This window comes from Lissotriton helveticus, chromosome 8 (assembly GCF_964261635.1).
Source record: "Lissotriton helveticus chromosome 8, aLisHel1.1, whole genome shotgun sequence".
Classification (NCBI taxonomy): Eukaryota; Metazoa; Chordata; class Amphibia; order Caudata; family Salamandridae; genus Lissotriton; species Lissotriton helveticus.
The window spans coordinates 434,062,266-434,078,285 of record NC_136069.1 but is presented as its reverse complement, the minus strand read 5'-3'; the positions used below and the strand labels follow the sequence as shown (position 1 = coordinate 434,078,285).

Below are 16,020 nucleotides of genomic sequence, written 5' to 3'. Positions count from 1 at the left end.
TCCTGATTCATTTCCGACCAATCCCCAGATAGAGAATAAAGAGCGTGATGCCTTTGGCAAACATTTATTAAAAAGCATCCATACCTGCAGTCTGCCTCATGCCCTTTGGGACATGGCAAGGGTGATTTTGCTGGTGGTCCCAGAGGGCCTCTGTGGCTGATGCGATGCATGACAGGCAGGATGCGGTAAAGTATGTCATCTATGCAGGTATACCATCTATACAGGCTTGGATTCAACAGATTGAATTGGCAGGTCAGTCAGTACCTATGTTTTGTTTTGCAGACACATCTAGATGAGCTCAAATGGATATTCCAAAGATATACAGGCACCACTAATGGATATGCCTTTTGATACGTTTAGCCTCTTGAGAGTTAAAGCAAACACCTCTCTAGAATCCTTGGGGATGTTCATCCCTGCAAAGCAAGTTCCCTGCCAGTTCAAAAAATGTATGGGGCTATTCAAGGAGGCACATCCTTGGGCGCATGTAGTCCTGAATGTGAATGCCCTCCGCTCTGGAATAAAAACCTAACCAAGTCACATATTCAGACTTATCTTAAACTGACCTCCCAGACTCTATGGGTGTTGGATAGGGAGGTCTGTAGACACCTACTCCTGATTGAATACTGTTGGTGTTTTGTTTTCAGATTAGACTATGCAGCAATTCCATTGCGCACCCTGAAGTAACTGAAAGGTTTCATTCAGCACATTCTAAAACTCCTAAATAAATTGACAGATCCCTTGGCTGGCTAGGCCACCTCATGGTAGACTATAATTATATTCTGATATTGTTTATATAGTGCTTACTACCCCTGACACGAAGTTGAAGCACTTTATGGCTTGTAGGACGCTACTTCAGAAACCAAGGTTAATGCTTAATGTAGTGGTTTTGTCAGTTATGGAGATTACTGCCAAATCATTATTGATTAGTCATGTGTTAAGGGAAAAAACCATAACATTTACTCCACTATGTGGTAAATTAAAATGTATAGCAGTTAGGTGTGATCATTAGTAGGGGCTATGTGATATCAGGCAAATGTTGGTGTGGAGGATAGGTATTGTTAGGTTGCAGGGATAGGGTTTTAAAAAGAGGAGAGGTTGTGATCTATGAAACGAAGTATGAGCAGTTTGCTGAATTACAGAATGAGAAAGGAATGCAGACCGGCATGAAAATGAGAGGAGGCTATACTCCGAAATGGAAGGCATGCAAAGGATTGGGATTGAAGCCAAGAAGAGGACACTGAAGTGAGAAAGTTGAGGATTTAATTGGAAGTGAGTCGTGGTTAATTTTTCATGCATGTTTTTTAAAGAATCATTGGGAAAGGTTTTCTGAGATAGCAAGCATTCTGAGGAAGTAAGCTGTAGGTAAAAATAAAACGTATTATATAGTGCTCCATGTCAGGAGAGACAGCTTAAACATATAAGTATGACTGTACTCATCATTTACACATGAGGGGTCGGAGCCTAGTGTGTGCCATGCCTAGCGCAGCCCTTATGAATATAGACTGAAGTATCCCAACCTAGGTTATTTCTACTGCACAGTAGACCAACCGTAGATGTGAACGGTACCTAGTGCTAACATCCCAAGTTGGTCCTGCGCATGTTAGTTTATGATCCAGTATGATACAGTATGATACATGCATTGTATGTATAAGTGATGCGGAGTAATAGAGGCCTGTGGGTTCCATTTTTTTAGGTATTGCTGATATTCTTAAAACAGGAGTTAGGTGACCTCGATAATGTAGAGGGGGCAGAGGAGACAGGACTCCTACAGTAGTTCTATTAGGTCTGTTTGCTGAGAGGGGCTGCTAAGTCTTCCTGTAATACAGAGACTTGGTAGATTGTGCTGAGTGAACGGTGGGACTGCAGCCTCTGTGGTACAGAGTGTGAAGTGTTCTGTAGATGTGGTTTCTTTTGCAGATCATGATGTATGTGGCTGTTGATAACTGATGCGGGAGGTTCACATCTCTTTGTGCCTCTGTTGTGGGTACTCCAGGCCGGAGACTATCCTGCCATGAGGAGTGTCACTTCGAATGGAAAATGTTCCTAGGTATGGTTGATCGTTTGGTGTGTATTACACAGACCTGTAATGTGACCTGCTGAACAAAAAAGGGAAAACACGGTTTCAAACTTAATAAAGAAGCACTCTAAGTTCTAATCCAGGCTTCTTCTTAAACTAGTAGCTTGTGAGCTACTGGTAGCTCTCCAGCTGCCTGGAAGTAGCTTTCATGTGTGCAGCCCAGCCTACTAAATTAGAAGCTTTTGCTAGATTAAATAAATATGTGTACTAAAATGGAACAGTATGTATTCGATATTAAAATGCATATATTTTCAGAACTTAAGCTGATATTTTGAGAAAAATAACTTTGTAAAACATATTTAAAGACAATATTTGAGTAATTAATCATGTAGCATCAGGAAGACATATGACCCATATGAGTACCTGGGTACTAGGGGTATTACATCTATGACTTTTATGTATCACCCATGTAGAGGCATTCCAAATTGATAAAGCCTTTTTTATGTTAAAGTGGCAACCGTGTCTGCTGCATCGAGGTGATAACTGCTGGTAAACTTGCAAGCGGTGGTCACTAATGTAATCTTGTTCGATATGCTCCCCATCACAATAGTAATAACAGTAGCTCGGGATGATATTTGTTGAACAGAAGTAGCTCTTGTTACAGAAAGAGTTTTCATTTTGACTAGCTTGGTGTACGAAATTTCATTGGTATTTCGTTTTGACCAGTAGATGGCGGTGAAGTATTGTTAAACCGGACTCGGTTTCCAAGCGCTCCTGGTATTTCTGTATGGTGCAATCCCGGATTTCGCGTGAATTTCTCTGTATTGTGGATAAGAACAAAGTTCATGTAAGAGGCAATTCAGACCGCGGAGTAACGTCGTAACTTGTTGTTGTAATGAATTTAACCCAGAATCTGTATTAAGTATTAACATGCTCGTCGGTTGCAACTTGTATTTATTGAATCTTAAAACTGTTTTTGTTTTCCTGCAGGGGCGTTTAAAGATTATTAGCAAGCTGCTCGTGTATTTGGGGTGGGGTGGTGTTACTGCAAGCTCCTTGCATTCATACTCCCTTAAGACTGCTCTGCTCACCGCACAGCTTTGCTAGTTTGTTCCTCTCTGCGCGCAGCAACCCTTAGCCTTTTGTGCAGCGTGATGTTGCTGCGGATTCTACCAGTCTCCTTTTAGCGATTGTGCTGATGGAAAGGGGGGTTGCGCCTGCTGCCTCCCTTGCGATACCCACGCTCTCCGCCTGACGGCGTCTCGGGCGTTCTCCATTGGCCCTGCCTGCTTCTGCATAAATTATGCAGTGAGCTCACAACCCGATCCGGTGGGAGGAGATAGCTGACCTGGGAGATTATTTTGCGCAGCAGAAGGATCAGCATCCTTAGCATCGCGCATCGTTTCTCCTGTTCGAGTGACTGTCACTTGTTTTTCCTTCCGCCTGGCAGCTGACAAACTGCAAGATTGATGTAGATCAACACGGCGGTTTTCCACTTTTTTTTAATTTCATTTTTATTTTGCTTTTGGACCGTATGACGGTCCAATGTATTAGCGCAGTGGCGATGGATCTGGGCGTGTATCAGCTAAGGCATTTCTCCATCTCTTTCTTGTCTTCGCTTTTGGGCACCGATAGCGCCTCCGTGAGCCTCGATAGCAGGTACTTGTGCGCCGCTGTGAGGGGTGATGTGGCAACTGTGATAGGGTGATGCGATGCTGCTGCAGGTGAATTGCCCCAATCGGCCCTTTGTCCTTGGCACTGGACGATGGATTATTCTACCACCGGTGTGAAGTGACCCCCATCCCCCTTCCCCCAGGTCTAGCTTTCTGTTACATACGAGAAGTCGAATTCATTTAACACATCAGATTCACGTGAAGCAATTGGGGTCCCTTAAGGGTTATACATTGTGCTAAATCTGCTTTAGAACCCCCTCGCAGCAATAGCACAATTTCTGCTCTTTCGAGGAGCAGCGTGGTGTGGCTAGTGCGTGTGTCACCGCGAAATCACATAAATGACATCTTGTACGCATAATTTGAATTGTCGCATTGCTAATTGTTTTATTTGTGTATTCTTACAGCTCCTCTGGTGCCAGTGTGGTAGCGATAGACAACAAAATCGAGCAAGCCATGGTATGTATCCACTCTACCTGCATGTTTAATGTTCCTTAGATCGAGTTTATCTTTATTGAGTTAATCGTGCACGTTTAAACTAAACACGGGTTGACACTGGGTTTGTGTAATATTATATGCACGTTTATTTTGTTAAGTCCCAGCCTCACTGCACAGCTATCCTTATTAAGGTATTGTTGAAAAAATGCGCTTTCGTTAATACACATTAAAAGTATGTTTATTTCCTCGGTTTTTATTATTCGTATTTATGTGGGAGTTGGTGCGATGCGAGTAACCTACTCGCCTGCGTTACTGTGGTGCAGCGCTGTGCGCCAGGATTTTCTGTGCACTGGAGCGTTAATCGTTCTTCTCACGCGATATCACTACCCTCCCCGGTTTACGTCCCACTGTTGCTAGGCAAACAGGCAGCCTCCAGCTCCGTCTATTTATAGTGCTTTGCTGTGATTGGCTGGGCCCTGCATTGCAGCCTGTGACGTCATGTGGTGTCACAGGGCGCGAGAGCGCTGAGGGCGGGACTAAGGTGACTCCTACAGAACTGGCTGTGGCCGGCCTAGCCCAGAGCCCGAGGAAGGTTTACAAACAAACATTGAGACATCTGTCATTGGGACGCCTAGTCACAGTAGTGATGCTTTCCTGCTGTCCATGCTAAAGTTTACACCCACACAGTCGTAGCAATGCTCCCTTTTACATCACCCCATTCACTCGTATTTTATTTCATCATACTTTGCTTTTGCGTTGTTTGTTAGATGATGGGATGTCCATACTAGGCAGATCAGGCACGTGTAAGGTATTGCACTCTCGAGTAATCTAACCATTTCTAAAAAACTTAGAAAACGGTTTTACAAATTGGCAGGGTTTAAACCAATACAAAACTGGTGCTCCGTAACACGCTCTATCCTCTAAGATGTGTGTACAAAGCGCGTTCCTCCACTCGTTCTCATCCATCCTTTCAGTAAAAGGTCACGATGTGTCAAAATAGGAATTTGTTGTTTATATTTTTCCCTTTAGTGTGAAGTACACTATGGTAAATGTTAGTCTCTTTTCACTGGTATTTACTTTATCCACTTGGTCATCAGTATAAGCAGGGAGTGGGGCTATATTTCAACCCTTGTCAGTATTAAAAAGGTCGATGGCCTTTCAGACAACTGGTATTGGGTGTTTCAGCAGTGCCCTGCAGTGTTTAAAGGTTTTGGGACATACTTAAGCATAGTGTTTGGCTGCTGCATTCCAGCAAGTGCAAGGTTGCGATGGCATCTCATGTAGGCCCTTTTTACATCTCGTCTACCAAACAGCCTAAGCTGTTTGATTTTGACCCCTCTAGGAAGTTCGTTATCGTTAGTCATTGTAAATTTGTAATATTTTCTTGTACATTCCGTGCTTGCTGTGTTTGAAGGTGTGTTCTTGCCTTCTATGTTTTTCCCTACCTCTTCTCGCTTGCTGTGTTTGATATTGTGTCCTGCTATTTATGTAGCGTTCTATTTTGTAACATTTCTCTCCAGTAACATAACTGGTTCTATTGTACAGCGCTCTGACACCTTTGGGTAAAGTCCGCACTTTATAAAAATGCATTAAATAAAATAAATTAAATTAAATAAATACCTATTGTCGGTTTGCAGTGCGCTGGGTGCCTGCCCATTGCTTAACATTGGTTGGCTTTGTCACTCTTATTTGCTGGGTTTTTCCCTTCTTTTTGTTCGTTTGTTTGGCCTTTCCTTCCTCTTCTTGTGTTTCAGTCCCCTGTGTTTCATAACCTCATTACTTGTCCTACCACTGCTTAATTTTCAAGCACTATGTTCAGCAGTTTTATGATAGTGCATGTTTTTTTCCAGCTGTCTCCCTCGTATACTTCCCCTACCTACACTTCGTGTTGCACACTTTACCCGTGTGTTTTTCCTCAATACTCTACATGCTTCATGTTGCCCTTAAGTGCTCCTGCTCCTGCGTTGCTTTCTCATAGACTTGCTTCTGCCCCGTCCACATTGTTGTCTCTCTCTGTGCTTCTTTTCCACCATTGTTGCCACCCTTTGTTGCTTACGTCCCACTTCCATGCTGCTTTCTTCTACCCGTGCTCTTAATGTTGCTTCCCACCACCTGCGCCCTCTGTGTTGCTTTCGATTACCAGCTTTAAAGAAAATTTAGTTGCACTACCATTAAGTTATGTTATTGCTAATTTCAAAAGCGCACACTCACCTACAGGTCTCTTGCTGCTGGGTTTCAATTCTAGATCCACCGGTTAAGAAGTCCGTGTCTCAGCGTGATCTTGGCTAAAAAGCCAGGTCTTTAGCTTTTTCCTAAATTGCAGATGGTCTGTTTTTAATCTCAGATCTAGGAAAAGAGTTCCAGAGTGTGAATCCCTGTACTGAAAAGCGTGACGCTCCCGACCGTTTGCGTCTGAATTATTCTGGCAGCTTGATTTTATATCATCTGTAAACGATGTTCCTGATATTGCAGGAAGCCTAAGTAATTAGAGTTAGAATAGTCAATTTTTGATATAATCAGAGCAAAAATTTGGATGCTGGCATATCTGCTGAAAATCCTTCTGATTATTCGCAATTTCCCAAGTTGGAAAAATATGCAGAGGTAACTGAGCCGATCTGCGTGCTCATAGAAAGATCAGAGTCGATCTGTATGCCCAGGCTCTTAATCGTATCCTTTGGAGTAGGAGCAGGACCGAACTCCGTGGGCCAGTGTGCAGGAGTCCAATGCAGGAGTTTATTTTTGGGGATGATTTCGTCTTTTTTCGGAATTTAGTGATTATTGTTCAAACAATTCCTGATGAATAGCATAGTTTTCCTAAGAAACTCCTTGGAGTTTATTGAGCCATGTAAATAAACTACTGTTTGTTTTGGTATGCTGATTAAACTCAGATCAGTAAATATAAAGAAACAAAAGCACTTATTCTGCACAACATTGGGGATACAGTGCACCATCACTAAAAAATATTGTCAAAGCCACTAGGTACCAAAGACGAAACGTTTTGACTCTGCCAATGCTTTTTGGGTTTCTATGTGAGTGGTACACATGACAATATCTACAAACAGGATCTGCAGTGCTGTTATGCTTATAGCACCCGGGTCTGTTTCTTACTCCGACAGCCTTGAGAAGGCATTCAGTTCCCTAACTTTTCTGTCTTGATTGAGACAAATTGGAGCAAATTAAGAAGAGCATTAAAGACCTGATTTTCTGGTTATGGGATTGGCCTGTTGTGCGACTGGGAAATGTCAACTTCTGTCAGTCACGGAATTTATTATTTTGACTACCAGTATCCCAGCATGACCTTCGCCTGAAGACTTCCTATGCGTGCACAGGTAGTCACAGTTCTTAGGACACACCAGACTTAGAATCACAAGTCTAGTCCCATATGTAGATGGATTAAAATAGCACAAGTGTTCCATATACACTTATCCTCCTGTCCTTGATAAGAATGCTGCAGGTAGTGCAGTGGCAGTATCAGTATACAAGGGAACCCGTAAAATTGGCCAAGGACCACGGGTGGGACTACTTATTTTTATTTAACAAAGGTCCTAGGTTTTTAAGTAATACTTAGAGAAATAATTTACACAGGCTCGAGATAAAGGCTGTGTTTTTCTTCAATGTCCAGCCGGACCTAGAAGCGTTTATTTGGAAAGCAATTTTTAGTATAGGCAGAATAGGGCGAGACAAGTCGCACATTGGTAACTGGGCACAAGCCTGTACCTAGTCAGAAGAAAACAATACAAGGGAAAAAGAAAAAGTTTACAGGCAAACAAGGAGAGCAGGGTGGCTTATAATACAATGCAAACAATTTTTGAATAAGCACAAACCCACAGTAACTGCCGTGAAAATTGTAAATCATGAAACGAGCAGTACTGCAAAACAGTCGACGAACGTTTCGATCCCTATCTCCTACAGTATAGTGGGATCATCTTCAGGACTATAATTGACTTTGCCTGATTGGTCGAGTGAGCCTGTAGGGTTTAAACAGGAAGGAAAAAAAGGGGAAAGAAGATTCTTCATCAGTTCGTTACATAGTGAGGATTAAAAGAAGCTAGTCAGTGACCACTCTTGACATGCAGAATGCAACACGTGCACATGCAGTTGCTTGTTCCAAAGGGCACGGGTGCTTTTGTGCTCGTATTTGGAGTGAAGAAGACCGAGTGATAGTAGGGCATACCGCATTTGCTTAATAAAAAGTAGTGCTCGGTGGCGAAATGCATGGTGTTTTGTGAAAAATTGTCATGGTGAGGGAGTGTTGGCCAGAAGGTCGCAAGGATGTGAGTCGGACCTTAATATAAAAATCTGATTACCACAAGCGAGGCAAGGTTGGCCGGGCGTGGCTGAAGACACTTCAAATGAGCAATAGGCTTCCGATATAGCTGATGCCTATAAGAAGATATCTTTATCATAAGAGGCGAATAACAGGTTAAAGAAGAACAATTAAGGGGACTAGAATTACCGGGTTTACCGTTTCCGCTTCGTAGTTGGGCGGCGTCAGAGAATGTGTGGATATCAACCCAGTTGGGTCGGTTCAATTCAGACCTAAAAGGAAAGGGTTTTTTACAAAAAATTAGGACCTACTGGGTGAAGCCGAAGTGGCGGATTAAGTGCAGTGAAGGAACAGAATATTACCCTTGAAGCCTAGCATCTAGCGTGGGCTCGACGGGGAACTTCAATGGAAGTTTAACCTGTGAACAAAACATGAGCAATTGAAGGTTGGAAGTGAATAAAAGTGAAGGTGAAGACGGCGAGTGCAGGCAGGTAATTACCGTAATATGCGGTTTGTGATCTCCGCATGGCGCTCAATAGCGTGGGCCTTATCCGTGCGAGCCTGTAAGGAAAGAATACGGAGGGCGCACATAAGGCACACTGCAATTTTTGCTCCAAATCTGGCGATACTGTTTATGGATGAGATAGAGACCAATGTGATCATCAACCCTACCAATCCTTTCCTCTCAGGGATAAAGTTTTGGCGCAGGTATATCGATGACATTTTCATCATTTGGAATGGAAGCGACGATTGCCTGCGCCAATTCTTACACTGGCTGAACAATAACTGTCTTGGTCTCACTTTCACCATTACCACCAACAATGATTCTATTTCCTTTTTGGATCTAACAATTTATCACAGCGAAGGCTCCTTACTGACACGTCTCTATCGTAAGCCCACTGAAAAAAACACTCTTTTGGCCTACAATAGCAACCATCCGAGAGCACTACGCGACTCACTCCCGTATTCGCAATTTTTGCGAATCAGGCGTAATTGCTCCTGTAAGGATGACTATTTTCGAGAAGCTACCACCCTAGCATCCAAACTTAAGGATAGGGGGTATCCAAAGAAGTTAGTTAAAAACGCTACCAAGCGTGCATGGTATTGTCCTAGGGAAGCCTTGCTTACACCGAAAGAAAAGTCTGACTCTAAGCGCATACCTTGTGTATCAACGTTCTCACCAATTTCCAATCAACTGAGAAAGACTATTCTCAAGCACTGGCCAATATTAAACAGGTGTACTCTCTATTGAAAAAACAGTTTTTGCCTTTAAAAAGAGTAAGAACCTTAGAGATCACCTTGTGAGGGCTGCTTTACCCAATTCTCTACCTCTGGCTACACTTGATAATGTATGGGGTCTGTCCCCCATTGTTGGGCATGCTAAATGTGGTGGATGTAATAACTGTGACAGTACTATAGAAGGAAAAAGCTTTACTTTTAACAATGTCACCATACAATGTCGTTCCTTCTCCAACTGCAACACCTGCAATGTCATTTATCTAATCCTATGCCCATGCCAAAAAGTGTACATTGGACAAACCAGCCAGACGGTAAAAATCCGTATTGGGCAACACAGGAGTCGCATCCGGTGCGGCACTCTAAATGCACCTCTGGTGGAACATTTTGCAGCCCAAAAACATTCTGACAGTGATTTGAAATGGACTGTCCTGAAAGTACTGAGACTCCCACCGAGGGGTGGCAACATGGGACAGTTACTCAATAAAGAAGAGCTGAAGTCCATCATACAGTTCAACTCTATCCAGGATGGTCTCAACAGAACAGAGGATTGGACTAGCCTAATATAAGCTGGCTATGAATGGTTAACTTTTTTCTGCATGAGCCTACATAATTGTCTATGTTCATTTGTAACATTTCCAAATGTCAGTTGTTTTTAATCAGTTTGAGACCGTGTTTTTCAGAGAACCGCATTCTGGCGTGAGCCCATATAACTGTATGTGCTCCCCTCTGTTTTTATGATCCTTTATGGTTAAAACCTTGTCCTGTATGCACTTATTTCACTCACTCGCTGGGTTGCCTATGCCAAGATGGCGCCCAATATCGGGATCACTGTCACCTCCGACTAGTCCGTCCTCACTTTCCATCACCACTAACCCGGACCACATTAGGCGCCGCTGCATGCAGACGCTGAGCACCAGGCCATCGAGCCTCCAGACGGGAACCCTTTGCGGCCCCACTACGAGCGTATTACGGTAAGCCTTGAACTGATGCATTACCCCGGCTCCCTTGAGGGCCCATCTAAGTCCAGTGTGCCTTATGTGCGCCCTCCGTATTCTTTCCTTACAGGCTCGCACGGATAAGGCCCACGCTATTGAGCGCCATGCGGAGATCACAAACCGCATATTACGGTAATTACCTGCCTGCACTCGCCGTCTTCACCTTCACTTTTATTCACTTCCAACCTTCAATTGCTCATGTTTTGTTCACAGGTTAAACTTCCATTGAAGTTCCCCGTCGAGCCCACGCTAGATGCTAGGCTTCAAGGGTAATATTCTGTTCCTTCACTGCACTTAATCCGCCACTTCGGCTTCACCCAGTAGGTCCTAATTTTTTGTAAAAAACCCTTTCCTTTTAGGTCTGAATTGAACCGACCCAACTGGGTTGATATCCACACATTCTCTGACGCCGCCCAACTACGAAGCGGAAACGGTAAACCCGGTAATTCTAGTCCCCTTAATTGTTCTTCTTTAACCTGTTATTCGCCTCTTATGATAAAGATATCTTCTTATAGGCATCAGCTATATCGGAAGCCTATTGCTCATTTGAAGTGTCTTCAGCCACGCCCGGCCAACCTTGCCTCGCTTGTGGTAATCAGATTTTTATATTAAGGTCCGACTCACATCCTTGCGACCTTCTGGCCAACACTCCCTCACCATGACAATTTTTCACAAAACACCATGCATCTCGCCACCGAGCACTACTTTTTATTAAGCAAATGTGGTATGCCCTACTATCACTCGGTCTTCTTCACTCCAAATACGAGCACAAAAGCACCCGTGCCCTTTGGAACAAGCAACTGCATGTGCACGTGTTGCATTCTGCATGTCAAGAGTGGTCACTGACTAGCTTCTTTTAATACTCACTATGTAACGAACTGATGAAGAATCTTCTTTCCCCTTTTTTTCCTTCCTGTTTAAACCCTACAGGCTCACTCGACCAATCAGGCAAAGTCAATTATAGTCCTGAAGATGATCCCACTATACTGTAGGAGATAGGGATCGAAACGTTCGTCGACTGTTTTGCAGTACTGCTCGTTTCATGATTTACAATTTTCACGGCAGTTACTGTGGGTTTGTGCTTATTCAAAAATTGTTTGCATTGTATTATAAGCCACCCTGCTCTCCTTGTTTGCCTGTAAACTCTTTTTCTTTTTCTTTTTCCCTTGTATTGTTTTCTTCTGACTAGGTACAGGCTTGTGCCCAGTTACCAATGTGCGACTTGTCTCGCCCTATTCTGCCTATACTAAAAATTGCTTTCCAAATAAACGCTTCTAGGTCCGGCTGGACATTGAAGAAGAAAAACACAGCCTTTATCTCGAGCCTGTGTAAATTATTTCTCTAAGTATTACTTAAAAACCTAGGACCTTTGTTAAATAAAAATAGGTAGTGCAGTGGCAAGCAGATACTACTCTTTTTATGCGACCTGCACTAGTTACATAGTTTACTCGAAGTAGTGTCATTTACACCCATAATATTGGCATTACCATTCTGTGCATTAGCCCTGAAGTTTTCTTTTTCCTTTTTTTAAACTTGATTATTCAGCGCAGTTCCGGGGTAATGGAATATGTTCTCCGATCTAACGTTACAACACCTGGAATATAGCGTTGTATTTTTGTCATGTATTAAATATGTTACTTATAAAGATGAGTAACCTTGCAGTGTTTTTTCTTTAAATTTCTTGTGATGGGGAACACGTTTTTGTTTCATCTCAGCTTTTCTCAGGCTGGTCACATTAACAAACAAATGCAAGAAGCTGATGGCGCAAGTAGCATTTATGTAATCACAGCAGGGACTTATATTCCAAAACGAATTTGTAGGATGCACGCTTTTATATGGTACGTGAGAAAACCATCTGTTTTTTTAAGCACATGCCAGATCAGCAATACCAGGTTGACATTCACTCTCCTTGGTTGAAGTTGGCTATACAGGTATTATTGCACATTTGTCCTGCTTTGTGTTTTAAGTATACCGGTTACATCCATGCTCTAATCTTGATTTACCTAGTTAGTGAACCTTTAAGGAAGCATCGCAAGCAGCAAGATCATGCACTTCACATGTTGGGGATTTACTGTTGAAGGTAGCACCTTCCACATCCCTGCAAACAGTATTATGTGTACAGACAAGCCTCAATTTGATACATGTAACTACTTTAGTGACAATAGAAAATGTACTATTCCCACCGGTCCTACATGGCCCCAGTTACCATCTAAGTGATGGGTGGAATGTCACCATGGCAATATCTTGCACTCATGCGCAAGAGTTCTTAAGGTGACTTTATGTATTCCAGAATAATTTTCTCCAGAGGTATCTGCTCTAATCAGTCTTTTCACAGCAGCAAAAAACGTGGCACTACCGAAACTTCAGTGCAAGTTTTTGCTTGAGTCTCTCATTAGAAATGCCTATTTCAGTACGTTAGTAGCATTAGTTACTTTATGCTCTTCCTTCCCTAAACCTAATTGTTCTGGGACCAAGTTGGACAGGTGTTACTCCAGTCATAACTGCTTGTTATGAGAAGTACTACTATGAAACTGCAAGACCCTAAACCACATATTAAATACAATTCTCCAGCTGGTGATTTTTATTGGTGGGGAACTTCCACACTTAAGTATTTACTAGCATTGATTGTGGCTGCTGCCTTTAGAATATATGTAAGAAAGTGGGTCTGTTTATACTGGGCCAAAGTAAGGTACAGTGTGTAAAGTGTCCACAGTCCCCAGAGGTTTGGCAGAGGCTAAAGTTTGATTTAACCTTACTCTCTAAAGTGTTAACTTGGCCGAGCAGTAAGGCAGTATCAGAGGACAGTGTAAAGCATTTGTTGTACACACTCAGTCAGCAAATGGTCTCACACACTCAAAAACTGAACTCTAGGCCAATTGTTTTGTATCAAAATATATAGTAGTTTTATTTTAGAACCAGCAAGGTATCAAAATATACTTTATCAGAATGAATTACTTTAGTTCAAATACTTTGCAAATAGGCAATAGTCTTTTTAAGTACAGTAGTTAGTTGTTGCAATGGGCAACACAATTTCAAACACAATGCAACATTGAGCTCAATGGGAATTTCTAGCTAAATGCAATTAGTTACTTTATGGATTACTTTTCTAACCACAGGACTGGATCCTGGATTCAGTCCTGGGACATCTCCTGTAAACAGTTGAGTTAAAGCGTTTTGGTTACAGTAGTGATTTTTAAGGAATATGATTTTATTTTAAAAGTTGACAAGTAAAAACTTTTTCACATGGAATCACCAATGTTATCCTATGGGAGGAAATTCACTTCACAGGTAAGTAGTTATCGTTACTTTTTCTTACTCAGTGGTGGATCCTGGATCCAGCACTGGTGCATCTCCTGTAAACAGTTGAAAGAATGCAATTAAGTCATACAGGCGATTTTTATGGAATATTTGTAGTTTGTGAAAATCGACACTTAGAAACGTTTCTGGTGAAAACCAGACAATGGGTTTCTATGGAAGGAAATACAAGTTACTGGTAAGTACAGTTAAAGTTACTTTTCAGGGTCAGTACTGGGCTAAAAGATGCAGCACTGGGTTCTCCTGATAACAGGTGAGTAAATCAGAATTCGTTGTTCGGCTGATTTTAGATGAATATTTTAAAGTTTAAAAACTTCACACTTAAAAGAATTTCCAAGTGAAACCAGTCAATGTTACCCTATGGAAGAAAGGTGAGTTATCGTCTTGGGGGTAAGTTCTCGACTGGCAGAGTTAAGGTTCTGGGTATAGACTCCGGGGTCTCCCAGGGTCAGGTAGGTACAGTTGGTACACCCTCAGCGGCACAGGGGCAGCCGGGTGCAGAGGTAGTTAGGCCCAATGTTATCCAATGAGAGGCAGGGGGCCTGCGGTTGGTGGCTGCTGGCTAGGAGGCCACACGGCTGTGGGAGCTAGGCTCCTGGTCACTTGTTCAGGGCAAATGGGGAAGTGGATTAGGACAAAGGTTGAACTACCAGGGCCACTTGGGCGGCTGGGTGCGTTTGAGCCGCCGGGCGCGTTTGAGCCGCCGGGCGCACAATATTAGTCAATGGAGATCTTGGAAGGTTAACAAAGGCTGCAAGCTCGGGGACGGAGATTCTTCAGGAGCGACCAACACTTTGAGGGTTAAGTTGGGATCTTGGAGGATAGGTAGACACCCAGGAGTTGGGCACAGGGGGCCGGGGGGCACCGGGTGCAGGGGTGTCTTTGACGTCGGGAAATCTTACCCTCTACTGGTCGCGGTTGGAGGGGTCTCCTGTTGTGAGACTGCAGGCGTCATCCAGGTGGGTCCTTGGGCACTGGATTTCAGGTCACAATCGCCGGGGGGACGTCCTCAGGGTCTTTGTCCACTTGGGCACAGGCCGGGCTCAGCGGGTGCAGAGTGGGCTGGATTTGGAGTTCCTGGCTGGCACCAGGGGTGTTGCTGTTTGAGCAGAACCACTGCTCATGGGAGTCCCAGTCTTTGAGATGTTCAAGGCAGGCAGGTCCTCCGGGGTTTTAAAGGTTGCTGCCCGCAGGAGACGCCGGGATTTAGCAGGAGCATGTTCAAGGATCAACAGTCCTGTAGGATTGGGGCCAAAGTCAGTTGGTGTCGTCCTCTTGTTAGCAGCTGCATGGCAGGTAGTCTTCTTCTTTATCTTGTTTTCAAATCAGGATCTGAGGAAGGAAGCTTCAGGGTGCCCCTAAATACTAAATGTAGGGGTGTTACAGGTAGGGGACCAATAGGTCCCTGTCCTGGGGTGAGTACACCCCCTATCCCACTCCTCTCCTGTGGGATTGGGGGCAGGAGCCTTCCTCTGATTGGGCATGGCTCCCCAAGATGGCCGGAGCCCAGAGGTGTGCTTCACCTAGTCTTTCCCACCTGAGGGGTGGAGTTGGCACAGGCTGGCAAACCCCTTTCCTCACGTAGGGTTTTCCGACAGTCTTCCCACCAGAGTGGAGGTCAGAACGGGTGGGGGCCAGTTGCTGGGTACAGCAAGTGGTCTGGAGAAGCTCACAAAGGTGGCATGGAGGCATGCCTTTGAAGCTTCCCCTGCCCATCCTGGGGGGAGGAGACCTAGCACCTCGCCCAGGACGTGCATTGTTGCAGGCCCAGAAGAGCGGATGGCGTTCTACCCAGGGGTCCAGCAACATGTCTGCTGTGTGGCAGCCTCTCAGACAAGACGTGGATTGTAGTTAAGGTTCAGGGGGCAACACTAAGTTGCCCTCTGTCATGCATTTGGCATTAAATCCCACACTGGCATCAGTGTGGGTTTAATGTGCTGAGAAGTTTATCAAACTTCTCAGTCTTCAGTGAAGCCATCATGGTGCTGTGGAGTTTGTAATGACAACCTCCCAGCACATATACTCTTAATAGCAGCACTGCACTTAGTGCCCAGGAATGGCCCTGGGTACTGTAGGGGC

At 43.8% G+C, this 16,020-nt stretch overlaps 1 protein-coding gene across 1 annotated transcript in view; it reads left to right on the top strand.

Moving 5' to 3' along the window:
• TSC22D1 (TSC22 domain family member 1) overlaps positions 1–16,020 on the top strand; it is a 394,387-nt gene that overhangs the window by 366,390 nt on the left and 11,977 nt on the right. Inside the window, exon 2 of the mRNA XM_078657305.1 lies at positions 4,095–4,146. Within this exon, the coding sequence (XP_078513431.1) occupies positions 4,095–4,146 (52 nt within the window). The remainder of the gene's footprint in view (positions 1–4,094; positions 4,147–16,020) is intronic.